Below are 27,951 nucleotides of genomic sequence, written 5' to 3'. Positions count from 1 at the left end.
GACCCTAAGGGTCATCTAGCCCAACCCGCTGCAGTGCAGGAATCTTTTGCCCAACGTGGAGCTCGAACCCGTGACGTTAAGAGCCCCACGCTCTACCAACTGAGCCATCCATTGAGTTCAGTGGGTCTCCTCTGCGTAAAACTCCGTCGACTGCCGCCCACGATTCTGAGGTTGCCCCAGAAGCGCGAGAAGAGCCGGCCTTTCCGAGGGCGCATAAAAAACCTTCCCCAAAACGCAACTACCACCCACTCCCCGCCCTGTCTTTCTGGAAAGCGGCCAGCCTGGAAAGCTTGGCTAACATGGGGCGTCCCCCCCCCCCATGGATCCTCTCCCTGGCGGATCCTCTCCGCGGTGCGCCCGGCGCTCTGCGCCCCGAGGGAGCGTCTCCTGCGGCGGAGCAGCGGCGCGCTCCTTCCCCGCCGCCGGGGGATCCCTCTCGCCGCCGCCACGTCTCCTTCCTCCGCCGGGATCTCCCTGCGCCCAGAAGCTGCGCCCGGCGGAGGGAGGGGCGGAGGGGCTCGTGCGCCCGCGGGCGGCGCCTTGCCAGGGATTGCGCGCGTCGGGGCTGCGCGGACTGGAGGGGGGGGGGCGATTGGGGTGGGGGGGGCAGAGGGGGCGGGGCTTTGGTCCCGGGGGCGGGGCCGGGGCTGAGAGGCAGGCGGGCCGTCCAATGGGGCGCCGGGGGCGGGGCGCGGCGGAGCAGCTGGTAGGAAATGGAGCCCGGCGGTGAGTCAGGCGGGAGGCCGGCGGCCGGGGGGTCCCGGGTCCTCGTCGCCCCTTGCAGGGGGGCTGCTGCTGCTGCCGCTGCCCCGGGCCGGGACCAGGAGCAGGCTCGCCCGGAGGGGGCTGCCAGGTGAGCGCGGGCCGCCCGCCCCGTCCCAGCCCCCCAAAGGGGGATCCTGGGAAGACGCCCCCCAGCAGGGACGCAGCCTTTGTATCCGCGGAGGGCGGGCGGGGAGGGGGCTTCCCAGGGCTGCCTTCGGGGGGGGGCTCCCCCGACGAGCCTCGACATGGCATGGGGGGGGCGCTGTCTTTTGTATGGTTCCGTGTCACTGCATCCCCCCCCCTTGCATGGCTCTGTGTCGGGGGGGGGGCTACCGGAGCCGCCTCCCTAGATGGGGAAAAAGGCCCCCGGGCTGCCACAGATCTGGCAGGGTTTTTGGGGAGGGGGCGCACGCGAGATCGGGGGCTTTGAGCTGGACTTGCAGACTGTTGCTTCTCCACCGCCACCCATGGGAAGGGCTGCAAGCGCGCCTCGGTCGTTTTAGGGGGAAGGTTGAGGGGGTTGTAAAGGGACAACCCCCCCATAAGGGTTGGTGCAGTGGGGGCTCTGGAAGGAGGCTGTGCCGCAGCTGTGGGTGCTTTTAGCCACTCAAGCTGGGTTATTATTATTAATAATTGTTTGTTAAATTTGTATACTGCCCTATACCCGTAGATCTCAGAGCAGTGCTCCCCCCTTCCTGTGGCTACCCCATTGAGAGTCCTGATTGGGGGGGCAGGCACCCCTTTTGTCTCCAATCTCCTGCTCTCTGCCCCCCCTCCTGCCTGCCAAGGTTGCAGAACCGGGTCTGGCAGGGGGCGGCTCTGCTGCTCGGATCCTGCGCAGGTTTCGGGTTGGCACAGCCTCTGCCCAGGTGTGACCCAGCCCTGCCCGTTCCCTCCTGGATGGGATGAGACAAGTGTTTGCTCCCAAGCCAGGTGCCAGCGCCACCTACCCAAAAGCAGCCACCCAGATGTGACTCATTGCTCCAGGTTCCTGAGCTGCCTCAGCCCCCTTTGTTGCCAGGGTGGGCGGGGCTGGGGGGCAGCTGTTGGGTTTTTTGGTCCCAGGGTCTGTCTGGGCTGGCAGTGGCAGCATATGTTGGTGCGGGGCCTTTACCCAGTGGCCGAAGCAGGAAGGTCTCTGCCCCCAAAGAACTTACATTTTGAAATATCAGGAAATGGGGAAAGCTGAATGGGAGCAAGGGGGGGGGGCTTCAGAGGGGATTGTGAGGGTCATAGAATCAAGGGACCCAATTCAGGAAGCCATAGGCTTTCTGGGTTTTGAGGATTGCTCAGCGTCATCCTGTGTTAGCTGAGCTGCTTCCTTCCTTTTCTTTCCCCTCCCCTTTTTGATCTCATTTTGCAGGCTCTCTGGGGCTGAGGCCTTTTCCGTGTTGTTTTTCTATAGTGCTGTGCTGCAAGAAGTCCAGAGGGCAGGGACACAAGGAGGGCTCTTTTCTGTGGTGGCCCCCCCTTTGTGCAATGGTCTTCCCCGAGAGCCTTGCCTGGCACCTTCGTTACATATTTTTAGGAGCCAGGCAAAAAACGCTTCTCTATAACCAGGCTCTTGGATGTTTAGCATTCTGTGACAGCAGCATAAATTTAGGATGCAGCGAGGTGGGTGTTTGTTAAGGAAGCTTGTGGTGGGCAGCATTGTGGCCAGACAGGGGCAGGGAAATTCTTTCCTCTGCCAAGCCCTAGAGTGGCTTCCTGGCCTCTTGGGCCTCCGTGCAACCCTGGCAAAGGTCTGGGCCGGAGCTCTCAGCTGGGAATGCCTCTGGCTTGCCTGGCACTGCCTCTCCTCTTGCCCCCTTTCAACCCCCAGGCTCAGCTCGCAGGGACCTTGTTGCCCTCCTCCTCCCCCTCCTCCCTGCTCCCCAGCTGGGCTGCCCAGAGGAGGGCGTGGGGCCTGCGTGGCAGGTGAGGCTGCCAGGGGGCATCTGAAGCAGCTGAGCTGGTAGGGCAAGCAGGCAGACTTCCTTTGTGCCAGCTGGAAGGTGTCCTTATCGCCCAGCCTTGCCCTCGCGTCTGGCGGGGCTCCAGGCCTCGGGGCCAGCTGCTTCAGCAGCGCCAGCCTCCCTTCCACCCCTGGAGCTGGTTCTGGAAGCTGTGGCAGGGCCCTTGCTGGCTGGATGCCACAAAGAAGCTGTGGCATTTCTGGTGGCAGCCCAGCAGTAGGTGAGTCAGCCGGGAGAGAGGCGTCCTCTGGGGCTGACGCGGGCAGCTCTTGAGTCAGCAAGGAGGCCCAGCTGAGAAGTGGAGACAGGAAGCTGCTTCACCGCCGTGGTTCCCCTCGCCCCGGCTTCTCCCTCGGCCTGCAGGCGGTGGGATCTCATGACCGCACTCCCCTCTGGCAGTGATCATGCGCAGGATGTGTGTGTACTACAAACAGGCGTAATTTTATTTGCACGCCGCCTTTCCACATTTCAAGCCATGTTCAAGGCGGCTTCCAGCATGAGAAAAATGCAGAACTGCTAAAGTAGTCATGAGCAATGAAAAAACCTTTTTAAAAATGCATAACCAGAGTGAGCAGTTTCCACATAAATCACAAGAAGAACTAAAATAAATATACGAAAAAACAACAACACACCACCCAGCAACAGCAGCAACAGCCCGCCCCCAACAACTAACCCCAAATAACTCCCCAGCCTAAGAGTCTGCTCAGCAGCTTTTGTAGTTGGAGTCAGTCCAGGCCCTGCGCTTCCAGGCAGCGTTAGAAGCTCGGATCTATAAGCCAGGCGCCAAATGACTTCTTAAACCAGGGTTACAGTCACCAAAACGGAATGCCGAGTTTTCTATTTTGGGGACAGACGGCTCGAAAGTTGTGTTTTTCAATGTGGCTTTTGGGTTCCTGACATTCATTCTGATTCTGCAGATAAAATATAGCAGATGGAATTGCACAGGGTGTGTTGCTAGTGGGTGAGAACAGTCACGATTCAAGGATCCCCAGGGATGCACCTCCAGATGGGGGAGACGTCAGGTGCCATCCTGGCCCCTGGGCATTTTCACCACAAGTGGCCGATAGCCAGATGCCAAATGCACGTGGCGCCTGGCACACTTTGAAAGTTGCTTCCAGGCTAGGGAGCAGGTGTTGCCGGTCTCTGGCCTCTTCTGCAGCCTCAGCTCCTGCAGCTGGAGTCAGTCAGGCCCCGCCCTGGACCAGGCCAAGGGGGCTCACCTCGTCCAGCCTCCTGCTCCCACAATGACCAGCCAGGTGCCCCCATGGGAAGCCCCTGTTGCAACAGCAACTCTCTGCTGCTGCTGTGTTTTCTGTGTTTTCCAGAAACGGGGATTCAGAGGCATGAAGGCAGAGCAGAGCAAATCGTCTTCCAATAGCCCTCATCTCCATGCCTTTGTCTGGTCCTTTTCAAAGGCCACACTTTAACTCTGCACTGAGTTCCACAGCTTAGCTATGCAAAGAACTCTCTGTTCTCTGTCCTGCATCTTCCAAGGCTGCCCATGAGCTCCCTAGGGGGAGAGGCTTTTCCCTGTCCCCTTTCCCAGGAAAGGCCTCGGCTGCTTCGTAGGGACAGCTGCCCTCTCAGCGATCAGCGCAGCGTGTCAATGGGGTCCAAAGGTTTCTGCAGCCGCTATGCTTTTCTGGATTTTGTTCTGGAGCCCAGAGTTCCTCTCTGAATCCGGGGTGCTCAAGCTCCTCCCCTTTGCTCAGTTGATATATTTATTGTATTTATAAAAATATTTATATGCCGCTTTTTCATTTTTAAAAAAATCGAAGCAGTTTGCAACATGCAGTTATGGGTTATGGCTGCTTTGAGAAGTTTCTTCTTGGCTGCTCCCCTCGTGTGTTGGGAAGCAGCTTGCAGATTTGGGTGCAGTGTGCCTTCTGCGGCTGATGGCCTGGCCACCTTCCCCTCTCAGTCTGGCCCAGGATGAAGCAAGGGGGGCTCTCTTGTACCCAAGAGCCTCTGCTCCCTTCCTGCCTTTGGGCTCTCAAGTCAAGTTGCTGAGAATCCTGAGCAGGAGATGCTGACAGCATCTTCACATCCCAGAAGAGGTGTTTTCTTGGCCTCATCCGTGAGAACAGGATGCTGGGCTAGATGGGCCTCATCCAGAAGCCTCTTATGTCCTTATGCCCAATATGCAAAGATTGGGAGTGGGCAAAAAATAAAACTCTGGAACAGATTTGCCCTTTCAGCGGAATAATCACCAGTGAAATGGTTAATTGCTGTGTAATGGAGTCACTCCAGAGGCTGCTCCTTCCAGAGGCTCCCCCCCCCTCGTTCTACAAACATGTTTTGTCTGCTTCTGCATGATAAGGTTGAGAACGCCAAACTTCCTAAGCCCAGGCAAAATGCTCTGTTATTTTTAAAATCAATTCCAGGGTGATCTATATTGTCCCCACCCATCCTATCTTTGCAGCAGAAGTAAATTTACTGTGAAGTAAATCCATCCGAGAGACAATACAGTAGCCGCCAAGCAAGTTTTGCGGCTGAGTGGGAATTTAAAATAATATAAACTGATTCTTTGTTTGCCAAAATTTTATTCTTGGGTGTTTGTGGTCCCCCACCAAAATTTGGCAGCTGCCAAAGGATGAAAATGAAAATGCAGAGTGTCCTGTGGATTGGGGCCTGTGGCTGCCTTCGCCTCTCACCCTGGCTGGTCCTTTGTCAGTATAGATTGAGTAAAAGCCAAGAAAAATGTCCACAACCTTCCTTTCACTTTGTAGAAACGCCCTAAGCAGTGCAGCGCTCTTTCTTTGCATGACAATTGCAAACTGAGTTGTGCATTACACATTTCATGTTGTTCGGGCTGTTAGGGAAACTCTGGCTTCCCTGTGTCAGTGAGGCTCCTCCAGGCCTTGCAAAGCCATCCTGGGCCCCTCCCTGCCCCCTCGCCAACTCCCTCGCTTCCATTTCCTGGGGTAAGTTTGCCCAGGCTTGACACCAGCCGGTTCTTAGCCTGGCGCTGTCCTTTCCTGGAGCTCGCCCGGGTGTGTGGGTGTCCTGGATCAAGGGCTGGAGGGATGGGCTTGGAGCGAGTTCAGATTCTACTCTCTCCATTTCTCTTCCTCATCTGCAACGTGGGAATAGCAGCAGCAGCCTACCTTGCAGGGCAGTTGTGCAAAGCTCACAGGGCTAAGTCTGTCAAGCCCTTTGCCCGTATAATGCAGCATCGACTGGCAAGTTATAAGACACCTTCCATATTATAGGAGACTGGGCAGCGGAGGGAGGCTGTATGGGCACCTCTCTGTGTGCCAACATGGGTGGCAGAGAAGGGCATGGCTGTGGGGCGGAGAAGCGACCCACAGCTGTTCCTGGGGCTTATCTGTCAGAAGCAGCCAGGGGAACTGTGTCTCTGCTCTGTGTGTGACAGAGAGAGAAAGGGGCAGAGAATAAGCTTTGCTTAAGTGTGACTGAAATGGGTGCTGCAGCTCGAGGGAACGTAACGGTATCAGCCAGAGACACTTTAGCTGTGGCTCCTGCTTTTCGGGGGGTTGGACTGGATGACCCTTAGGGGTCCCTTCCAGCTCTGCCATTCTGTATTCCCCCCAGCCATAGTGGGGAAGGGGAAAGACCTGTCTTGTTGGAGAGGGGAGGGGAGAGGGATTCCAGGCCTGGCTGTGAGTCCCCCTGGCTGCTTGAAGAGACTGCTTGAGAGGCCCTGCGGTATAGTGGTTAGAGCGTTGGCCGCGGAGTCCAGGGCTCAAATCCCCACTCGGCCCTGTAGCTCCCTGGGTGAGCCTGGGCGCCAGTCGCTCTGCCTCTCAGCCTGGCGTCCCTCACAGGGTTGCTGTGGGGATTAAATGACGACCAGGAATGCCAGCTTGAGCTCCTCAGAGAGGAAGGTGGGGTAGAGCGATCAGTTGTTCCCTGTTGGCACCCTGGCATTGGCTATTTGGGCTTGTCCCGGTGGCGTTTCCAGGGGCAGCAGGGCTGGAGGAAGGCACTGGCAGGAGACCCTCCCTGCCCCCTCCAATGCCCCCTGCCCCCCTTTTGTTGTTTGGCTTTCTTGGCTGATTTACATACTGTGCTCCCATTGGCTGGCTCAGCCACCACCATGGTGACAGCTGACTGAATGGGGAGGGGGTGTCTGTCCAGGGGAGGTGATTTGGGAGGGGGGCAGCAAGCAGAGCCAGACCCAGGACCCTGGGAACTCCCTTTGCATAACCCACAACTTTGGGTCTTTACCCGCCTGGCACTTGTGCCAACGTGGGCAGAGGCCTCCCTCTCCGGCTCTTGGGGGGTCTCTGGGTGCCTCTGCAGGAAGAGAAAGGTAAAGACTTCCTGCCTAAAAGTGGCTGAGGGCTGCCTTCCCCTCGGGATGCGGCTTGGCTCGCTCGCTCGAGCCCTCTAGCACTGACTAGATGTGCGGGTGGGATCTGTGGGAGGAGATGGGGGACGATCAGGATGGGGGGCAGCCCCACTTTGGAGGCAGGGACCTGCCAGATTCAGCCTTTGCCAACTTGGCGCCCTGCCGAAGGTCTGGACTACCACTCCCATGATCCAAAACATAGAATCATAGATTTTTCTAGAGTTGGAAGGGACCCTGAGGATCATCTAGTCCAACCCGTCTCGCGAGTATTGATTGGCAAAGGTTGAATTGGACTGCCTGGCCTGCGGTCCCTTGAGATGAATGGCCTGGCCTCTCCCCCACGGAGGGGAGCAGGGCTGGGGTCTCCTGGATTCTGCCTGGGGGCATCCAGCCCAGAGAGGCGTGAGGAAGGGGGGGCACTTCTGGACCACCCTCCTGGGCTCTGCACTTGTGCTTCAATTTGGCCCCGTGTGGCTCCAGCGCTGGCCTTGGGGGCCATTTCTTGTCTTGCACCTGCTTCCTCCCTGTCTCTGGTTTCGTGCTTCTAATTCCAACCCCCCCTTAAATACAGTCGTACCTTGGAAATTGAACAGAATCCGTACTGGAAGTCCGTTCGACTTCCTTTTTTAAAAAAAAAAAAAAAAATTATTTATAAATTTTTCAAATTTAACAATAAATAAATAAAAAAGAAACATTCCACTTGAATTATACATCCAAATCTAATCTTTCCACTTTCAGACTTCCTTCAGTCTATCTGGAAATTTTCATGTTTTCACAATTATTCACATTTCTTACATCTATATTGTTTTGTTTTTTTAACCAAATTAATCTTAACAATTATTATAAAACAATATTTCTTTCCATTATTGTCACAGAGCTTTTTGAAAACCTACAAATGTTAATTGACCTTCACATACATTCTTAATATGCTCTGTAAATTTACCCCAGTCCTCGGTAAATCTCTGGTCTCGGCGGTTCCGAATTCTCCCCGTTAGCTTGTCTAATTCTGCGTATTCCATCAACTTCATTCTCCATTCTTCTTTCGTTGGGATTTCTTCCTCTTTCCATTTTTGTGCCACCAAAATTCTTGCCGCTGTTACTGCATATAAAAACAACTTCTCATCCTTCTTTTTTATGTCATCTCCTAGTATTCCTAACAGAAAAGTTTCTGGTTTTTTAACAAAGGTATATTTCAACATTTTTTTCAATTCATTATAAATCATTTCCCAGAAACCTTTCATTTTTTTACATTCCCACCACATCGACTTCCAAAACATTCGGAAACCAAAGCGCTGTCCCCTTGCTTGGTTTGGGGCCCTGGGCTTCTTTCTGCTCCCTGCCTTGCATTCTTCCTTGGGATTCCAGCATCCTCCTCGGCTCCTGTGAAAGGATTCAGTTCTCGCTGAGCCGGCAGCAACAGCCTCTCTCCTGCCTCACTGCCCCTATTTGGAGCTTGCAGGAGGCTCCAGGAGAGGTCTGCCAAGCCCAGGCCCCCCGTGCCTCCTCTGCCCCCTCTCCCCCCATGCCAAATGCAGTGGGGGGGAATGGGAATTGTGGGTGGCAGGGCCCCATCACTGCCTCTTGCCCACGGGACTTTGACCCATCCCTGCTCAGCCAGAGGAACCTGGGGGCGTCTGTAGTCCTGGTTCTCCAGTTCTCTCCTCTTCAGGTCTGCCTGCTTCATCTTGAGGCGAGGAGTCCCACCAGTTCCTCCTTACTTTCTCTCATGAGGCTGGCACGGCTCTTCCAGTTCAGATACTTCAAGGGATGCTGCCCCAGCCTGCTGCTTCATTTTGCTCAGAATAATAATAATAATAGTTTATTATTTATACCCTGCCCATCTGGCTGGGTTTCCCCAGCCACTCTGGGCAGCTTCCAACTGAATATTAAAAACAATGCAGCGTCAGACATTAAAAACTTCCCTAAACAGGGCCACCTTCAGGTGTCTTTTAACAGTAAAATAGTTGTTTATTGCCTTGACATCTGGTGGGAGGGAGTTCCACAGGGCGGGTGCCACCACCGAGAAGGCCCTCTATCTGGTTCCCGGCAACCTCACTTCTCGCAGGGAGGGCACCACCAGAAGGCCCTCGGAGGAGGACCTCTGTGTCCAGGCTGAGGGTAGAGAAAGGGCTGCTGGGAGGACAGATGCCACAGGAGGAACAGGGCAGCACCTAAACCTGCCGTGCAAGGGAAGCAGAGCCCGGGAAAGTGGCCTCAGTAGCATCTCTCCCCCTCTTATTGCCAAGTGTTGCACAAGCCCCTGGGATTGCACAGATTCTTTTCCCACTCGCTCCTCCTTGGGGCGCTGGGCCTCCTGCTTTCCCTCTGCGGTCTGTGGTGGGGCTCATGGCTCCCACGCCCCTGCCCCCTCTTTCTCCCTCTATCTCCTGCTTGGCTCCTGCTTGCGGCGAGAGCAGGTTTGGCTCACCCAGTGGCCCGGCTTGTGGGATGCACCTGGGCCTGTTCGCTGGCTCCTCTCAGTCTCCTCTTTTCCAGGATAAACATACCCGGCTCTTTCAACTGTTCCTCATCAGGCTTGGCTTCTAGACCCCTTGATCATCTTGGTTGCCCCCTCTCCCCTGCACACCTCCCAGCTTCTCAATATCCTTCCTAAATTGTGGTGCCCAGAACCGAACACAGTATTCCAGGTGTGGTCTGACCAAGGCAGAATAGAACGGCCCTATAGCTTCCCTTGGTCAGGACACTAGACGTCTGTTGATGCAGCCTAGAATAGTATTAGCTCTTTTTGCTGCTGCATCACACTGTGGACTCACATTTCACTAAGACCCCAAGATCCTTCTCACATGTACTACAGCGGTACCTTGGTTCTCAAACACCTTGGTACTCAAACAACTTGGAAACCAAACACCTGGAAGTGAGTTTGCAAACTTTTTTCAGAAGCTGAACATGCTCAGTTTTGAATGTTACGCTTCCAATTTGAGTTCCACACTTCCGTTTTGAGTGTTACACTGAGGTCTGTCTGTTTTTAATATTTTACATTTTTGTGACTCTTTTTCACACTGTTTTTGTGACAGTGTGGAACCCAGTTTGGCTACTGATTGATTGTGTGACTGCAGCACAGTGGACGCTCAGGTTGCGAACATGATCCGTGCGGGATGCAAGTTCACAATCCGCAGCGTTCGCAACCCACAGCGGCGCGTCTGTGCATGCGCGAGTTGCAGTTCAGCGCTCCTGCGTATGTGCGACCTCTGAAACCCAGAAGTAACCCGTTCTGGTACTTCCGGGTTTCAGAGCATCCGTAACCTGAAAAAAACGCAACCTGAAGCATCTGTAACCTGAGGTATGACTGTACATGGTTTATTGCTTTCATTTTATGGACCAGTGGTCTTGTTAGAAAGTAAAATTCGTGGTAAATTGCTGTTTTGGGGGGTTGTTTTTAAAACTCTGGAATGGATTAATCCATTTTGCATTACTTTCTATGGGAAAGAGTGCCTTGGTTTTGGAATGCTTTGGTTTTGGAACAGACTTCTGGAATGGATTAAGTTTGAGAACCAAGGGACCAATGTACTGGCAAGTCAGGTGTCTCCCACCTTAACTAATAAATATTATTTGGTACTTGAGAGAATTGGATGATTGCACAATTAAGCATTATTTTTGTGCCCTTTGAGGAGCCATGTGGCAACGAGTGCATCTCTCACCTGGTCCTCTGTGTGCTTCTCCCAGGTCTTGAAGAAGGTGCTCTGCCAGAATCGAGGGCTTCTGGGGTCTCTGCCGCTGGCGGAGTGCCATGGGAGAAGGCTCCTGCTGCCATTGCTGCTCTTGGTTTGAAAGGTCCTGTGGAACTGGTGAGTTAGCAAGTCAAGTAACCTTTATTGGCATCACATAAGAATACATTCAGAATAGAGAGGCCCATGCGATCTCGTCGTCACCCCAACAGCACAGGCACCCATCAAAGGGCCAAAGGGGCGAGCAATCTGCCTCATCTCTGAGGGTTTCCAGCAAGGGCAGGATCCGACAAAAAACCAAAGAGAGGAACTTAGCTACGGTCTCGGTGAGCTCCTGGTCTCTCCCCTGTAATAAGAGGCGCATAACCTCCGTCTCTGGTTTCCATGTTGGAATACATAGATGGTCTAGAAATTGTTGGCGGAGACCATCATATGTTTTACAGTGAAGGGCCATGTGAGCGAGAGTTTGGTGAGTGAGCGAGAGAACAGCCTGCGGTTGCAGCACGATGCCGCCTTGCAGGGCGAGTCTCTGCTGAGCTTCCCACTGAGCAGGGACTGGGGACCCGTGGCCCTTCCAAGCACCGCAGCAACCAGCCAGCGGCAGGGGGTGGGAGGTGTCATTCAACAGCACCTGGGGGGGGGGCAACAGGGGTAGCCACCCTGGCCTCCTAGAAGAGACAAGCTTACAGTCCTAAGCAGTGCTAGAATTCCCCAGGCAGCAGGCGTGTTTCGCATCTGGTGCAGGTCCAATTGCAACTGTGTGGAGACCTCTGGATGCCAGGCTTGTGACTGACATCTCCACCAGGCTGGCCTCTCCAGCTTTCTTAGGCAGGTCAGCAAAAGAGCTTATTGGTTGCATATATGACCCACCTTTTTCTACAAGGGGTCCATGGTTCGCCCCCTCCTCAGTTAATCTCTACAACGTCCCTGCAAGGTTTGAAGAGGCTTTGACCGACTGCAAGTTCGTGAAGGAGTAGTCTTAGTCTGACCCTCTGGCTTCCTGGAGTCCTTCTGCTGTGGGGCAGCTCTGTCAATTAAGTAGGGAAATAAATAGGGGGGAAGCAAAATGTCCCTTAGAGAAGCATCTGAAATATTTTCCTTGAAGTGCGAATTTGTTTTCTTCTGGATCGTTTTACTGGATGTTTTATGTGTGTGTGTGTGTGTATGTGTGTGTGTGTGTGTGTGTGTGTGTGTAGTGTGTGTATATATATATACCCACCCACCCACACCCACACAAATATTTTTATTAATTTTCAACGTATCATTTCCAACAGTCATTTAATATTTCTTATCTTATACAATATTTTAGACTTCCGTCAACAACCTCTGAAGATTTTCCGTTCTTTAGCACTTATTCTGCATTTCTTAATTTCTTTATTACTTTTAATTTCTTCACAGTCTTCCTTGCAATATTTCATATAATCCTCCATACAGAACTTCTTGCAGTCCTACTATCGTAATCTGTTTATTACAATTGCTTTTCAAATAGTTCAAATATTTACTCCAATCTTCTAAGAATCTCTGATCCCGCACGTTTCGAATCCTTCCTGTTAATTTATCTAATTCTGCATAGTCCATTAATTTCATTTGCCATTATTCTTTAGTTGGCAATTCTTCTTGCTTCCATTTTTGTGCCAATAGTACTCTTGCTGCCATTATTGCATATAAAAACAGTTTATTATCCTGTCTTATTAATATCCTCTCCTACAATGCCAAGTAAAAAATGCTACTGGTTTTTTAATAAATGCACCGTATTTTTCGGTCTATAATACGCACCAGACCACAAGACGCACCTAGTTTTTGGAGGAGGAAAACAAGAAAAAAAATATTTAGGAGGGGAAAAGTGTGTCTTATAGAGCAAAAAATACGGTATATTTCAACATCTTTTTCATCTCATTATATATCATTTCCCAGAAGTTTTTCACTTTCTTACATTCCCACCACATGTGATAAAAAGTTCCTTCTTTTTCCGTTTTACTGGATGTTTTAATGTGTTGTAAACCACTTTGATTCCCCCCTTCAAAATATAAAGCAGTATAGAAATGAAATGATTAATGATGATGATGATGATTCTGTGTTTGTTCCTCCGCAGCCCCACTGCTGCTGCTGCTTCCGAGTTGCCCTGTTTGCCCGCGAGGACTTTGAGGAGGCCGGGAGGCAGAACTCGAGCCGCAGCCCGTGATGGTGGGAGCCATTCCCAGGCAGCCACGCCGCTTCTGGGGAGTGCCAGGGTGGAAGATCTCGCCTGCCGGCTACGCCAGCCACCGCCTGCTGCTGGAGGGGGAGCCCAGGGCGCCCAGGTGGAGGACGAGGGACCCTTTGCAGAGGGGTGAGGGCCCGGCTGCTTTGAGGAAGGCTTGCCCCCTCCCCATGGGGCACTTGGGCTAATGGGCTGCAGTGGGGGGTTCAGGACTTTGCTTCCGTGCCCCTTCGCCAAACAGCTCCTGCCCTGGAGAGCTGGAGAGCTTTCTCTACCTGGTCAGGTATGGCAAGGGCTGGAGGAGGAGACAGCACCACCTGTCCTGCGGACGTTGCCTTTTCCTAGGCATCCTGGCAGCATCTCTCCACTTTCTTGAGGCTGCGCATGAGTTCATGGGCCTTTTATTTTTGCGCTGCCCCTCACCCACCTTTTCTTCTCATTCCAGATGCGGCCATGAAGCACACTTCATAGCAGGGGCTTTCTCCAGGCTCCCGAACGCCCCGCGGCACTTTAGCACCCTTCCCTGCCCTATCGCACCCCATGCGGCACATCAATGCAGAGTCGGCCCTCCCCCAGGAGCGCAGTGCAGGCACCAGCCGGGAGGAGGAGCAGGAGGAAGAGGAGGAGGCGGAGGAGGAAGGGCCCCTCCCCTGGCGCCGCCACCGCGGGGTCCTGATGGGCTGCGCCCCCCCGGAGCTCGCCTGCCAGAAGGTCTACCAGGTCTCCATCTTCTCCCCACCAGCCGACTGCTCCCCACCTCCGGAACAGAGGGCCCCCGGGAGGCAGCCCATCAAGCGCCCCTGCCCAGAGCCCCAGCGGGGGCCGGAGGGGGCCGAGTGGGATGCCAAGAAGGGCCGCTGGGAGGAGGGGGACGACGACATTGAGGATGGGCTGCTGGTGGACGAGCTCTCCCTGGGGGGTGCTGCCCAGCACTTCTCCCACAGCGGCCTGCGGGTGGTGGAGCACCGCCCCGAGAGCAGCCCCTCCAGGGCACGAGGGGCCACCCCAGCACAGGCCCCGCACACCCCTTGCGACACTTTGCACACGGCGAAGAGAGGCTGCGCCCCCACCTCGCCGGACCCTGGCCCCGCCGGGGGGCAGGAGGAGAACGGGGGCCCCAGGGACCAGGGGCCCTCTGGCCCCAACCGCCTCCTGGGCCCTGGCTTGCACAACCTTGCACATCAGCCCCAGCTGGGGGACGTGCCCCTAGGGGCACCCGGAGGGCACCTAGAGCCTGGCACTCCGCCAGCCGCTCGAGGCTTGGATGCCAACGGGCTGGGCTCTGCCGAAAAGACTCCACACCCCGGCTGCGGGCTCCTTGGCGTAGGGGCCGGCTGCTGCCCGGCGAAGCGGAAGTTGCTGCCCTCCTCAGCGGAGGGGGCGGCTGAGGCGGGGGGCTCCGAGGACGAGGGGCGCCCCCCTGCCCGGAAGAAGAAGAAGAGGTCCTCACCTTGCCCCGCCGTGCCAGCCTCCTGCCGCAGCACCGATGCCAAGGGCGCCCCTTTCTGGAACCACCTGCTGCCGGTGGCCAAGGTGAGATTTAGCTTTGCTTTGTGGGGGGGGGGCTGGGTTAGGTGTGAGCTCCCCCCTTTGTGGGAGTCGGGGAGGAAGGTTGCAGCATTTTGGTAAAGGACCAAGCTTCTGTGGTATTGTTTATTATTTATTTCATATATTTTATATACAGTCGTACCTTGGTTCTTGGACGGAATCCGTTCCAGAAGTCCGTCCGACTTCCGAAAACATTTGAAAACCAAGGCACGGCTTCCGATTGGCTGCAGGACCTTCCTGCAGCCAATTGGAAGCTGTGGAATTCACGTCAGATGCTCGGGTTCCAAAGAACATTCGCAAACCGGAACACTCACTTCTGGGTTTGTGGCGTTTGGGAGCCAAAATGTTTGAGTCGCAAGGCATTCGTGAACCAAGGTACGAATGTATTTATTTTATACGCCAATCGGTCATAGGAAGAAACTTCAAAGTGGTTTATGGAAAAGATAGAACAATGAAAGGATCGCTGGGGAGATTTGCAACCGTGATTTGAAGCATGCAAAAAGTTAAATCCAGGATAGAATAGAGTAAAAAGATTGAAACCTACAAAATGTCACCAAGGAAATGTTGCGGACAATAGTTTGTCTCCCAGTGAGGAGGAGAGCCTCGTTTGGTTGTCTCTCAGTCTCTGCAAAGGATTTTCTCTGGCCCTTGCTTGCTATTCCTGAGTTGCGAAGACTGGAGACGTCAGCGGGTACCTAGAAATGTGAATGCTGGTCCTGAGGCGTCTTGTATTTGCAGCCTTTGGTGTAAAGTGAGTTTGGCCTTGCCGGACAAGTCAATTCAGTGTCTGCCCAGGTGAGGCCAGAGGGAAGGGAGAGAGAACCCTGTTTCACCCCCAAAAGCCTAGATCAGCTGGGTTTTGGCTCAAGAGCTCAAGTTAAAGCATTTTAGCTAAGGAAAAATAGGGATTTTGGTGCAGTTTCAAACTGCCTGCACAGTCAGTTTTGGGTTTGGGAAACCCATTCCTTCAGTTGGACTACAACTCCCATCATCCCTGAGCTCTGGCCTTGCTAGCTCGGGGTGATGGGAGTTGTAGTTCAACAACATCTGGGGACCTACAGGTGGAGAAAGGCTGGCCTGGACTAAGACAGGCTTCCTTTAACCTGCCAGCCTGTCTTGGGGGCTCCTTCCTTGCTCGAGGGGTTGGGGAGGCCATTGTGGTGGTTGTGGGGCCCGTGCCGAGGAGGGCAGGGGTGGGGGGCTGTGGTGGCGAAGCTCTGCAAGAGAGGAGACCCCCACACCCAGATGTGCGGAGGGAGGGAAGGGCCGTCTGCAGATGCCTGTTTTCCATCTGCCTCCAGCATGTGAAGTCTGAGCTCTGAGCCGAGGGTTGTGCCATGGGGCGTGAAGCCCTTTGGCACGAGGGATGCCCTGTGATGCCTCAGCCCCTGGAGGAGAGTGCTGGCCCCTGCCCTTTCCCCCTCTCTCTGCCACGGAGGTCACTGCCTGGTCACTGAGCATGTGACCCGCCGGCCTCTCTCTGGAAGAGCCCAGCCACTGGGTCTCTCCCTGGCATCTGCCCACCCCCAGGCTTGGCTCCCCTCTCCCGCCCACGGATGCCCACCTCCTCCAGGCACACCGGCTCCAGAGGACCCTCTCGGGGGGCACTTCCAGGAAGTCACTGCAGGGGCTTCTCCCCCCGAGAGAAGAGCAGGCAGGAAGGCTGAGCTGTTGCTGCAGGATGGGGGGAAAGGAACCCCACTGATGGGGGTCCTTTGGGGCTTGGTGGGCAGGCGGGGGGGGGTCCCAGGCAGGCATATGGAATAGAGGGTCAGGTGGCTCAGACCCCTCACCTCTGGGGCCTGTCCGTGTGGGGGAATGAGCGTGCGCATGCAGTTGCTGGGCTGGCTGCCTGCATGGCGGGTCTTGTGGGGCCCAGATGACGGTCGCTTTGTGGGATCTGCTTTTCGAGAGTTCGGTGCGACCGCATCTTACATGGTGGTTCAGTCCCAAGGCTCCTGGGGAGATGCAAAAACACGTCTCCTCCAGTTGCCTCAGAGCGTCAGCATCTCTACCCTTCTGGAGCCAGGGTTGCACCCCCTGCCCCCAGCTCAGTAGGGTTTTCCTGGCTCAAAAAGAGCCTTCCAGCTCTCTCCCCTTCTTGTGGCTTCACCAGTGGAATTCCAACCTGTTGGACTGCAAAGGCGGAGCTGTTATTGCATGAGTCAAATGTGCCCAAGTTGCCGTTGCTTTGCAGTTCGGACCGTGAGGCTCCTTTGTTGCACTTGGGGGTCCAGCCTCTAACCTCCCGCTTCCCCCTTGTGTCTCCTCACCCCCCACCCCAACCCCCCAGGGCTCGGCCACCAGCGGTTCTGCCAGCTGCCAGCTGAAGGCTGGGCTGCGCCTCAAACAGTAAGTGCCCCCCTGCGTTCCCTTTTGGCTCCCCCCACAGTCAGTGACCCCCCCCAGGTGGCTGCCCAGAATTGCTGGACTGGGAGGGGGGCTCTTGGGCCTTCCCTGTTTGGGTGCCTGGGCTGGCAGCCTTGCCCTTGTGCCCTTGGCTGTCTCCCTGGCAGAGGGAGGGATTGCTCTCCCCCCGGCTCTCTGGAGATGCTGCCTGGGAGCTTTGCTCTGGCAGGTCTCCGGGGTGGGCCGGGCGTGGGGGGCCTCTGCTCAAACTGACCCCCCCCGACCTTCTGCCCCCAACAGGAGACATCTGCGCAGCAGCCTGCCCAGGAGCCCAGCGGGCTGCAGGCCCCCCAGCGCCACCCCCTGGGCCACCACCTCCACCAGCCGCGCCCTGCTGGGGAACTTTGAGGTAACGGCAGCTGGGAGGCTCTGGGTGCGAGGGAGCGCTTCCTCTCGGGCGCCCGGGACTGAGGAGGGCAGAGAGGCGCCTCTTCCATGGGGAGACTGGCTCCGTCTGCCCCGGGGGGTGGGGCTGGAGGGGCAGGGGATGTTCACCCTTTATGTGGCCCTGGGAGAGCTGAGTCCTGGGCAAAGGGCACTCTGGACATGGAAACAGAGGGACCCAAGGGTCATCTAGTCCAACCCCTTCAATCCATGAATCTCAACTGAAGCATCTAGGACAGAGGGCCATCCAGGACATGTCCGCCCCCCTGCCCCCGCCCGTGTAAAGAGTTTTCAGCATGACGTGGCCCCTTTTGGCCTCTGTGATGGCCAGGCAAAGGGCTCCTAGACACCCTTTTCTGGCCTCCAGTGTGGATGCTGTCAAGAGCGGCTGTGCAATCCAGTCAGATGGTTGGGGTACCATTTTGATGATGATGATGATGATGCAAGTGCCTGAGCTGCTCTTGCTGTTTGCACTGGGGAGGGAAGGGATGAAGAGCCCTTTGCCCGCATGGCTGAATTGCATGATAAAAGGGGGGTTGGAGATGAGATGGGAGGCCCCTTTGTGTGTTGGGTGGGAGCCCATTCCCTTCCCCTGGCTGGCCCACCCACCCTCTTTCCTCCCTGCACAGGAGTCCATCCTGAAGGGTCGCTTCCCGCCGGCCGGCCGGATCGAGGGCTTCACGGCGGAGATTGGGGCCAGCGGCTCCTACTGCCCGCAGCATGCCACCCTCCCTGTGGAAGTCACCTATTTCGACATAGCGGAGCACAGCGCCCCTTCGCCCTTCCTGGTAGGCGCCCTGGGGGTGGGGAGGGGGCTTTGGGAAGGGACTTTGGGGGCTAGTGGCACGGCAGTGGCTGACTTCAGTGGACAGTGGACAGACCCACGGGGGCAATGGGGTGCATTGGCCACCCCTGGTTGGTCGTGAATGAACCTGGCTGGGAAACCCCATACATTCTATTTATTTATTTTTTTGTTTAAATTGTTATTAGATTTTTTATTTTTATCATGTTAACATTTCAAATCATCGAAATAAAAAAAACAAAACACATTTCCCAAAATCCCCCCCCCAACTTCCCTCAACTTCCTCTTCTGGTTTTATACATATTGACTTTTCCTCCTTGTTTTGTTATATCTTCATATAAGTTCTTTATATTAATTATTGTTATTTCTTATCATTTTAACATCGTCTGTATAAATTGTGTATTAAATCCCATACATTCTAGAAGACAAGACAAAACAATGGGTACACCTGGAGAGAGACATATTCTGACATACCCCCACCACAGCATATCCATTCCTCCGAAACAAACTAAGGAAATTCCCCACAACACTAAACAGGTTCACACAGACCACGCTTAAAGCCTGGAAGGAAGAAGCAGGCAAACTGTCCCCAACCCCTTCCCCACTAATTCCCCTGGCTTACCACCTGTTATTCCTCCATGCAGCACAAAACCTCCAGATAAAAACCTGGCAAGGCAAAGACTTCTACCGTATAGCAGACCTCTACAAAAATAACAAACCCACTTTGACATAAGAAGTACAAGACAAACTAGGGGCTAACACACCACCAATTACATGCCTCCTTAAAGAATCCAGTTGTAAAATTAGCATCAACTAGGCCCCTGACAACCTTCGAAAACTTCCTCCTTAACAACAAAGGGACATGGCAAACGGATGGCATCCACAATATACAAAATACTACTCCAAAATCCCACAAGCCCCTCCCCCCCATGACGCTATCAAAAAACAGTGGGAGGATGACACAGGCTATGAGATTAGCCTCACCCAAGGGACTAGAATGTGGTCTAAACGTCCCTTTGAATCCATCTCAGCTAAAAGAAAAGAACTCACTCTGAAAATCACATACAGGTGGTACCTAACACCAAGAAAACTAGCACTAATACAGCCAGGATCCTCACCAAAATGCCGAAGAGGGTGCACCTCCACAGGCACATACCTCCACATGTGGTGGGAGTGCCCCAATACCCAACTATTCTGGACAACAGCCATACGAGAAATATGTAAAATAACCAAGCAAGTATTAGAAATAACCCCAAAATTGGCCCTACTAAACACCATCCAAGAGAATAATGGCCACTCACACCACAAAGAGCTCATAACCCACCTACTTTCAGCAGCCAGAAACACCATAACCAGCCACTGGGGAGACCTGTCAGGAGTAAGCATGGACCAATGATACCAAATAGTATGGGAACCAGCCCTACTAGAAAAATTAACCAATAATCTGAAACTGACACGGGGACAAACAGAAGAAGACGCCTTTACCCCGGTATGGCTCCCCTTCATCACATACACAGCCCAACAAGACAACGACAAAAATCCACCAACTGCATTCAAATCAATCTGGCTAACCTGATCCAAAACACACACACACACACACCCCACTCACACATGAAAACAAATCTCACTACAGCCAACCAAAGACAACCAACCACCCCCTTGGCCACCCACAACCTCTCTCATCACCAAAGAAACACCACAAGTGAATAGTAAGGAGACCCACACAAGTGATGCTGACACAAAACCTCACACATACACTAAGTAGAATAGAAGCATTGCCGCCTGACCCCACCCCAAATACCATTCCCCTCTCTCCTTTTCTTCCTAACCTAATACTATATGCAACACGAATGTCTCGCAACAAATGAAACATCTGTAGAAAACACAACTTGAATAAAGAGACAACACACGTATTTTTGTAAACTAAGAAATCTTTAATCTATCTGTCTATCTATGGAAAGGTCTTAGCTGGTCCAGCGTTTCTGCTGTGGTCCAAGTGGCCACGAAATGCTCTGCACTGGCCGCTGCCCAGTGGAACTGCCCTTTCCATTGCCCACAGCGCCCCTCCCAGGGATTGTGGCTTCCCAGTCTGCAAAGTGAGCGTTATTCCACCTCCCTAACCTGGGTGCCCCTTCCCTGCCCCTCCTACCATCCTCTGAGCTCCCCTGAGGCCCTAACCTTCTCTCTCTGCTCCAGGGAGTCATTGATTTGGAATCCTTGGGGAAGAAGGGCTACAGCATCCCCAAAACGGGCACCATCCAAGTGGTGAGTTGCAGAGGTGGGCAGGTGGGCAGCTTGGCTCCTGAGCTGTGCATGCAAAGAGAGAGGGGAGCAGGGAGGTGGCCTAAGGTTTGGGGGTGGGGAGCCCAGAGACCCCTTGCGATGCCCCCCTCCGTGGGGCAGCTGCTCTCCCCCGCCTCCGTGACGGCCTCCGCTCTTGCAGACCTTATTCAACCCCAACAAGACGGTGGTGAAGATGTTCCTGGTGACCTACGACTTCCACGACATGCCCGCCAACCACGTCACCTTCCTGCGCCATCGCATCTTCCTGGTTCCCGTTGGCGAGGAGGTGGAGCAAGGCCCCAGCCCAGCCCAGAGCGAGGGGCCCAGAAGGGTCCTCTGCTACCTGATGCACCTGAGGTGAGGAGGGGCTGGCCGTGGGGCTGGCCGTCTGGGGTCCCTGGGCCCTTCCTGGGCCACCCTAGTCCTGTCCTGGCAGGACTATTTACACGCCCAAACACGAGACCCGCTTAGGGCTTTTGCTTCTGGGCCCAAGCATAGAATCTTAGAAGCGTAGCTTTGGGAGGGACCCTGAGGGTCATCCAGTCCACCCCCCAGCAGTGCAGGAATCCCAACTGGAAGGTTTAAGGTGATTTCTGAAAGTCCTACACAAAAAATAATACAAATGCAATGTGAGTGTTTTGGAAGTTCTGGCTTTATTTGGGGCTGCTGCCACCTCCATATTTGCATGGGGCTGTTTCCCCCAGTTGCCTTGGAGGTGGGGAGGCTGCTCCTTGCTCCCCCCCCCCGGCCACCCCAGGCATGGCAGCCAAATGGTGCCTGATCCTGGGAGTCTCTAGGGCAGGGGACAGCAATTTTTTTAAGCCACGGGCCGGTCCGCTATCCCTCAGACCTTGTGGCTGGCCGGAGGAGTGGCAAGGGGGTCCAGCCACTGCGCTTACCTTCCCAGGGGCGCAATCCGTAGTGCATTTCATCTCAGTGGGCTTGAGCGGTTCTTCAGGCACTGAACAAGTGGCCTTGAAATGATTGCGGCTTACTTGCGAGTAAGCGCGTCTTTAGGGCTCTTAGTGTCCGTGCATCCAGAGGCAGGGCAGGATGTGGCTATTTGCCGATATCTCCTGGCGGCGCAGGTGGGAGCTGGCAGGGAAGGGACTTCCAGAGGTGGCGAGGCAGGAGGAGCCAATGTCTGCCAACCAAACGCCGCTGAAGTAAACCAGGCACGGCGTTTAATTGGCAGAGACGTCCCGGCGCTGCGCCAAGGTAAATCAGGTGTGGCGATTGAGTGGCACAGCCGCCGCTGCCGCCTGGCCTCTTCCTCCCGTCACCATCACTGGGAGTCTCAGCTTCACGGCAGGTTCCGGCTTTGGGGCACGGGCCAGATTTACCACCCAGGTAGGCCTGATCCAGCCTGCGGGCCTTAGTTTGCTGACCCCTCCTGCTCTAGGGGAAAAGCTGTCTTGGGCAGTGACATTTTTGTGCCCCATTTTCCTTAAAAGATCACAAGGAAATGTATTTCACATATGTATGGCCACTTTAAGAAGAGTGACAGGGCTCCTCTAGCCCAGGCTCCTGTTCTCACAGTGGCCAACCAGATGCCCTAATGGGGAAACGGCAAGCAGGATTTGAGCACAAGAGATTCCAGAAACTGGAATTCGGAAGCATCACTGCCTGCAGCCATCGAGACAAAGTAGCCATTCCAATCCTCTTTTAAGGCTGTCCAAGTTGGTGGCCATCGCTGCTTCCTGTGGGAGGGAGTTCCGCAGTTTAACTCTGCACTGCATGAAGAAATTCTTTCTTGTTTCTAGCCTGAATCTTCCCACATGTCGCCTCATTGGAGATCCTGATTCTGTCGTGGCTTTTGTGTAGGGATACTTAATGCAGGAGCCAAGTGACCTCTCCTCTGCCTCCCCTTTCAGGAGAAGATGGTTTGCCCCAGCAGATCGAAGCTTAGCACACCATCCAGGCTGGGCCCAAGCACCTTTAAGTGCTGGATCTGACCCTTCTCCTGCAGACCGCCTCCCCCCACCACCCCATCAAAGCCGGTCCACTCGAGTGGATCGAATGCCATCTTGCTAAATCAGCTCTGTAGGCTCTCCTCTGCTCCCTGCCAATGTCTTACCCCACTTGGGCTATAGTGCCTTTGTTCCTCAAGCTAAGCAGTCTGCCCCCCCCTCAGATTCATAGGGGAGAGGGCTTTGGATGCCTACAAGCCAGGATGGCTCTGCTCTGCCTCCACAGCTGGAGGCAGCTGTGCTTCTGAATCCCAGTTGCTGGAAATCTCAGGCGGATTTCTCCTTGAGGAATCTGGTGATGCCGGACTAGATGGGCCCCTGGCCTGATCCAGCTGCAGGCTCTCCTTATGGTGTTCCAGGTTCCTAACCTCTGAACCGTGCCTCCTCCGCTTCCCAGGTTCCACAGCTCCAAGTCGGGGAAGATTTACCTGCACGACAACATCCGCCTGCTCTTTTCCCGCAAGTCGATTGAGATTGATTCGGGGATCCCCTACGAACTGAAGTCCTTCACCGAACTCCCGCGCAACCCCTGCTACTCCCCCCGAGCCTGAGGGAGGACAGATGGACGTGGGGAGAACCCCACCCGGAGCCAACAGGGCTTTGGCAGATGAAGAAGGAAGAGGAAGGGTCCTGAGTGCGAAAGATGAACTGGGCTCATAGTTTTTTTGTCTGCCTCAAGAGAGAGGCCTGCGCCCAGCCTGGATCTCAAATGCAGTGCTTCTAAGCTCTAGTTGCGGTGCCCTGTGTGGTTTGGCAGGGGGTGGGGGGCAGGGGGAACCGAAGGAAGGGGCTGGCCGAAGGAGGGGCAGGGTGGCGTTGAAACAGGGGTGGGGTGGGGAGAGACAAAGAGGGGCTGGGGCTCTGACATTAAGATTTGGGGCCATCTGAGTGGAGGGCAGGGTGAGACATATATATGTGTGTGTGTGTGTGTGTGTTGGAAGTACGAAGCACTGAAAGGGTCATGAGGGGCGGGGGGGAAGGAAGACGGAAGGTGCAGCCTTGACCATCCAGGCAGAGGCCTCCATCTGCTTCACGGGCCGCCACCTGAGCGGAAATGGCTCACATTGGCAAGCAGAGGATGGAGTTGCGGACGCGCTGGGGACGGTGGGAGCTCCCAGCTTTGCATTTGAACCTGCGAAGAGCAGCTGTGCGTGGTGGGGGGAGAAAGCAAGCCGTCATTTGCACCCCACGGGGCTTCCTTTGCGTTCCGGGATTCCTTCCTCCTGGGGGCAGGCTACACCCATGCTCTCCCCTACCTTTTGCCACATGCACGAGACTCGGCAGCCCCCGGATCTTGCCCAGCTGGCCGAGGGCTTGGCGCAGGCAGGAGACCCCGAAAGGGCCCGGCTCCTGGCATCACGACGCCTGGTCCGCCTGGGGGGTTTCCAAGAGCCAGAACGCAGGAGGGGCGTCTTGGGAGAAGCTGTGTTTTAAGGGTGGGGAGACAGTGAGTGTCTCTCGCTGCTGTGTCTCTGTGTCTTGAGCCGAGACCACCTCCCTGCCCATTCCATGCCCACCTCAGGTTGAAGACGTACACGGTGCCAAACTTGACGACGTTGCCATGGGTGGGTGGGGTGTAGAGGAGCCGAGTTGAAGTTGTTTTGGGACTCCTGCATGGCGGTTTCCCTGTATTGGGGTTTTTTGTTAGGGGGTTCTTGGGGGTGGGCTGGGGGTCAAAAATGCTGCCTTTGCAATCACCTTGAGGCCCCTGCCAGGGGGGTGGGAGGGGGTGGCGCAGGGGCGATTTGCACCATTTCACAAAGGAGAAAGGAAGCCTTGCTTCTGTGAAGGATTTTGGTCTTTGAGGAGCAGGAGGAGGAGAGGGCAACTTTGCCTCGCCCTCCGAGCTGCCCCTGCGTTGCGTCTCCTCCCACGTCCTGCTCCCGTGAAGAAACAGGAAGGAGGAGAGGAGAGGGGCAACCATTGTAGACACTTGAAAATATTTATATTGAAGAAGAAAAAAGATAGAAAGGACTGTACCAGATACTTTCTCTCTCTTTTTTTTTAAAGAAAATTCTATAAATGTGTGTTTGGAAATGGGAGTGTGTTTTCATTTTGTGCTTGCAGTACTCTCCGGCCTCCGTTTAACATCAAGAGGACCCTCCTCACAAGACCCCAAAGAGCGGTCCGGAGGCTGGGCGTCAGTCAGGCACTGGCCTGTTGTCTTCAGAGTAATCTCAGCAGTTGCCCCTGAATGGAACTTGCCCAAGATGAATCTTGTAGGGCGGTTCTTCCCATCTGCGCCAGGAGAAAGGGTATCTTTCACTCGTTTTCTGTTGGAGCCTTGGTGCAGCCCTGCTGGATCACAGCTTCCCGTTTCCTGCACTGGTCAATTTTCATCATCAACCACCAACTGCTGCTTCCGAGAAGCCCCACAAGCAGCCAAGGGCCCTCCCCTGCTTGTTTATAACTGGTATTCAGAGGTAGACTGCCTCTGTCCAAGGAGGCCCATCTAGCTATCCTAGCTATTAGCCATGGCTGCCTCTCCCTCTCTGCATCTGCCCTCCTCGTCCTCAAAAGATCACGAAGCCACAAAATCATGTAGAAAGGAACAGCTCTCCTTGGCAAGAAGGGCTTTTACCCTCGCCACAAGCTCGGCTCTGCCCTCGCCGGTCCTGCCCAATGTAGGTGCCACTGCTGAGAAGGCTGTGTTCCACACAGCAGCCTACTGCATGGAAGACCCAGAACAGGGTCTCCAAAGATCGCTTCAGTGCATATATGGTGTTGAATAGGAGATGGTCCTTCAGATATCCTGGTCCCAGACCATTAGAGCTTTAAATGTAAAAAACAGAACTTCAGCCTACTGCATTTTAGAACTCTTGCCTGACTACTGCACTCTGGGCCAGTTGCAATCTCCAAATACTTTTCAATGGCATCCCACACGTTAGAGTGAGTATAATCGCCTTTGAAATGCATCAATGCAGGAGAAGGTCGTCTTTGTCATTTTGCCCTGGCTTTCAAACTCCCTACCTAAGGACACCCACAATGACTCCTCTTTGGGGACCTTTTGCCATTGCACCAAAACCTTCCTTTTTTGGCAGGAATGTGACTACCGGAGCTAGATGTTGACAAGGCCCTTTGTGGCTCTGTCACACTAGTAGGGTAGCCAAAGGACCCTGACTAGTGGGGAAACGGGCATCACAGGCCTCAACTGCTCAGGCGTTTCTTTACACAGCTGCTTTTGTGTGCAGTAATAATCAGCTGAGAGCAAGGAGAGCCAATTTGGTGCCCTTCAAATGTTGCTGGATTACAGTTTCCATCAGAGGTAATAATAATAATAATAATTTTATTGTTTATACCCCGCCACTCTAGGTGGCTCCCAACTGAGAACTAAAAACAGCTCCTTCCCCCTCCTTTGGCAGAAATTCCTTGTTTTCAGGCCTGAGGGAGCAGTAGTAACTCCTTTGACTTCAGCCTGGCTTTCTGTGCATGGCGTATGATGCCCCCTCACAAATTACTCCAACTCTCAGGGGTCCTTTACCTTTTTAAAAAACAGGTTAGAAGATGGCCTTGCTGCCACAATTAATGGGGAACTCTTAACAAGGGAGACACCGAGGTTCCGTTGTTGTTCAACATTTTAAATAATAATATTTTTTATTTTTTTATATCCTGCTCACCTAGCTGGGTTGCCCCAGCCACTCTGGGCAGCTTGCAACACATAGAAAAACATGATAAAACATACGTTAAAACCTTCCCGATACAGGGCTGCCTTCAGATGTCTTCTAATTAAGAAAAATGAACAAAAGGAGATTCGGTTTACAAATGGCCTTGACGTACCATTAAGGGAAGGTGGGATTTCTTTCCTTGGGAGTTTCTAAGGAGATGTTGAACGGCCATCTGTCAGGGATGCCTTGGTTGTGATCCCTGCATTGCAGGGGGTTGGACTAGATGACCCCTGGGGTCCCTTCCAACTATACTATTCTGTAATGTTATTTCCAGCAAACACTCCTCAGGACAAAATCCTACCAAAGCAGCATGTTTCAAAATCATCACCCACACCATGTTACACAACAGGTGATGTTCCGCCTAAGTTTTGCTCCAGAGCAGACCTCATTTAATCGCCGGATGTGACTTTCATTCAGTCCATGAATTTCAGTGGGTCTTGCGTGCAACGAGCTTCATGGAGCAGCCCCCAGTACAGCAGATGGATGTGTCAGTGTTTGTAAAGAAAAGAAAGGGTTCTGACCTCCCTTTGTTGCCTCAGCCTGGTCCTCGGACCCTTGTCGGCATAAAAGAGCCCACGAGAAGAGTATCCTTGCAGAGGACTTTCTGCTTTTATTCTTAAAAGTCTTTCTGCAAAAGCGACTGACCAACTGTACACACATCAACACTACCAGCTTTCACCAACCAACCGACTAACCAACCCGACAACAAACTAACATTTCTCACTCTATATACACAACTGGTGCAGGCCGCTGACTCATGCTGAGCCAACTTTTTAAGCATTAAAGAAACAGCAGCCAATTTTAAGCCGTGACAGGATGCAGCAACAGGTTCGTTTATAAGTAGATAAAAATAATTGCATAATGTCCCCTTGTAAAACACCAGAGGACATCAAAGGGGGGGGGGAACCACTTAAAAAGGGATCTGCAGAACCCGAATGGAAAGGGCCGGTTCCTCCAGAACCTGTCAAGCCAAGTGGGTCGGGCTTGTTGGCCAGAGGTGGTGGTCTCCCACTGCAGGGGGGCCGAGGCAGGAGGGAGGGGGTCAAGAGGGGCCTGGGGATCTTGTTGGATCCCCTATTCGGACCTGAACTGTCTTGGACAGAGAATCAATAATAGAGACAGGGAGATCCAATGAACACACCTTTATTCAGCTGAGCAAAGAGGGCAAGCACATCCAAACAAAGGAGTGGAAATTTCCCACTGAGAAAAAGTTTTCCTTTCTTTATAAGCCTCCCCCCCCCCTCCCTCCCTGGCTGTACAGTGGAACCTCCGGTTGCGAACGTGATCCGTGCGGGGGGCACGTTCACAACCCGCAGCGCTGTGCATGTCCATGCCGTGATTCAGTGCTTCTGCGCATATGCAAAGCGCAGGAACCTGGAAATTACTCGTTCCGGTACTTATAGGTTCGGCACCGTCTGTAACCCGAAAACACGCAACCCGCAGCGTTTGCAACCCGAGGTATGACTGTACAGTGGTACCTCAGGTTAAGAACTTAATTTGTTCCGGAGGTCTGTTCTTAACTTGAAACTGTTCTTAACCTGAAGCACCACTTTAGCTAGTGGGGCCTCCTGCTGCCGCCTCGCCGCCAGAGCCCGATTTCTGTTCTTATCCTGAAGCACTATTTCTGGAGTCTGTAACCTGAAGCGTATGTAACCCAAGGTACCACTGTAATTAGACCAGCCTGACCTCAAGACCTTGAGTCGTCTTTTCTAGACACAGGAGACAAACTCCTTCACGCCTGTTCTAACAGAGGCCCTTTCTCTTTTACATTCCTTGGCTAGAACAAAGCTGATAAGGGCAGTTGGGCTGATTAATGGGCTTTCACAGGAAACAAAGCATAGGCCAGGGGTCAGCAAACTTTTTCAGCAGGGGGCCGGTCCACTGTCCCTCAGACCTTTTGAGGGGCCGGACTATATCTTTTTTTGGGGGGGGAACGAATGAATGCCTGTGCCCCACAAATAACCCAGAG

The 27,951-nt window shown here is 54.0% G+C and overlaps 2 protein-coding genes across 3 annotated transcripts in view; both read left to right on the top strand.

Annotated features, from left to right (window-relative positions):
• Positions 1–27,951, top strand: part of PIGO (phosphatidylinositol glycan anchor biosynthesis class O) — a 108,814-nt gene that overhangs the window by 57,185 nt on the left and 23,678 nt on the right. The gene's annotated exons all lie outside the window — the stretch shown is intronic.
• On the top strand, positions 693–22,965 carry ATOSB (atos homolog B). 2 transcript variants are annotated; one of them, XM_081929791.1, is made up of 10 exons: positions 693–853; positions 10,720–10,841; positions 12,814–13,050; positions 13,367–14,454; positions 16,763–16,821; positions 17,119–17,227; positions 17,892–18,050; positions 20,261–20,329; positions 20,508–20,704; positions 22,715–22,965. In XM_081929791.1, the coding sequence occupies exons 4-10, from the start codon at positions 13,462–13,464 to the stop codon at positions 22,866–22,868; spliced, it is 1,740 nt and encodes a 579-aa protein (XP_081785917.1). In that variant the 5' UTR covers positions 693–853; positions 10,720–10,841; positions 12,814–13,050; positions 13,367–13,461; the 3' UTR covers positions 22,869–22,965. The 2 variants fall into 2 exon arrangements, with proteins under 2 accessions (XP_081785917.1, XP_081785916.1); XM_081929790.1 differs by lacking the exon at positions 693–853 and adding an exon at positions 6,827–6,996.

This window comes from Podarcis melisellensis (genome assembly GCF_964234715.1).
Source record: "Podarcis melisellensis genome assembly, chromosome: 11".
NCBI lineage: Eukaryota > Metazoa > Chordata > Lepidosauria > Squamata > Lacertidae > Podarcis > Podarcis melisellensis.
Note: the sequence above shows the minus strand (reverse complement) of the source record. Positions and strands in the feature narration are given on the sequence as shown.

Coding starts and splice junctions, on each gene's coding strand:
- ATOSB (XM_081929791.1), top strand. CDS start 13,462: ATGCGGCACATCAATGCAGAGTCGGCCCTCCCCCAGGAGCGCAGTGCA. Junction 14,455..16,762: donor ACCTGCTGCCGGTGGCCAAG/GTGAGATTTAGC, acceptor CCAACCCCCCAG/GGCTCGGCCACCAGCGGTTC. Junction 17,228..17,891: donor CCCTGCTGGGGAACTTTGAG/GTAACGGCAGCT, acceptor CTCCCTGCACAG/GAGTCCATCCTGAAGGGTCG.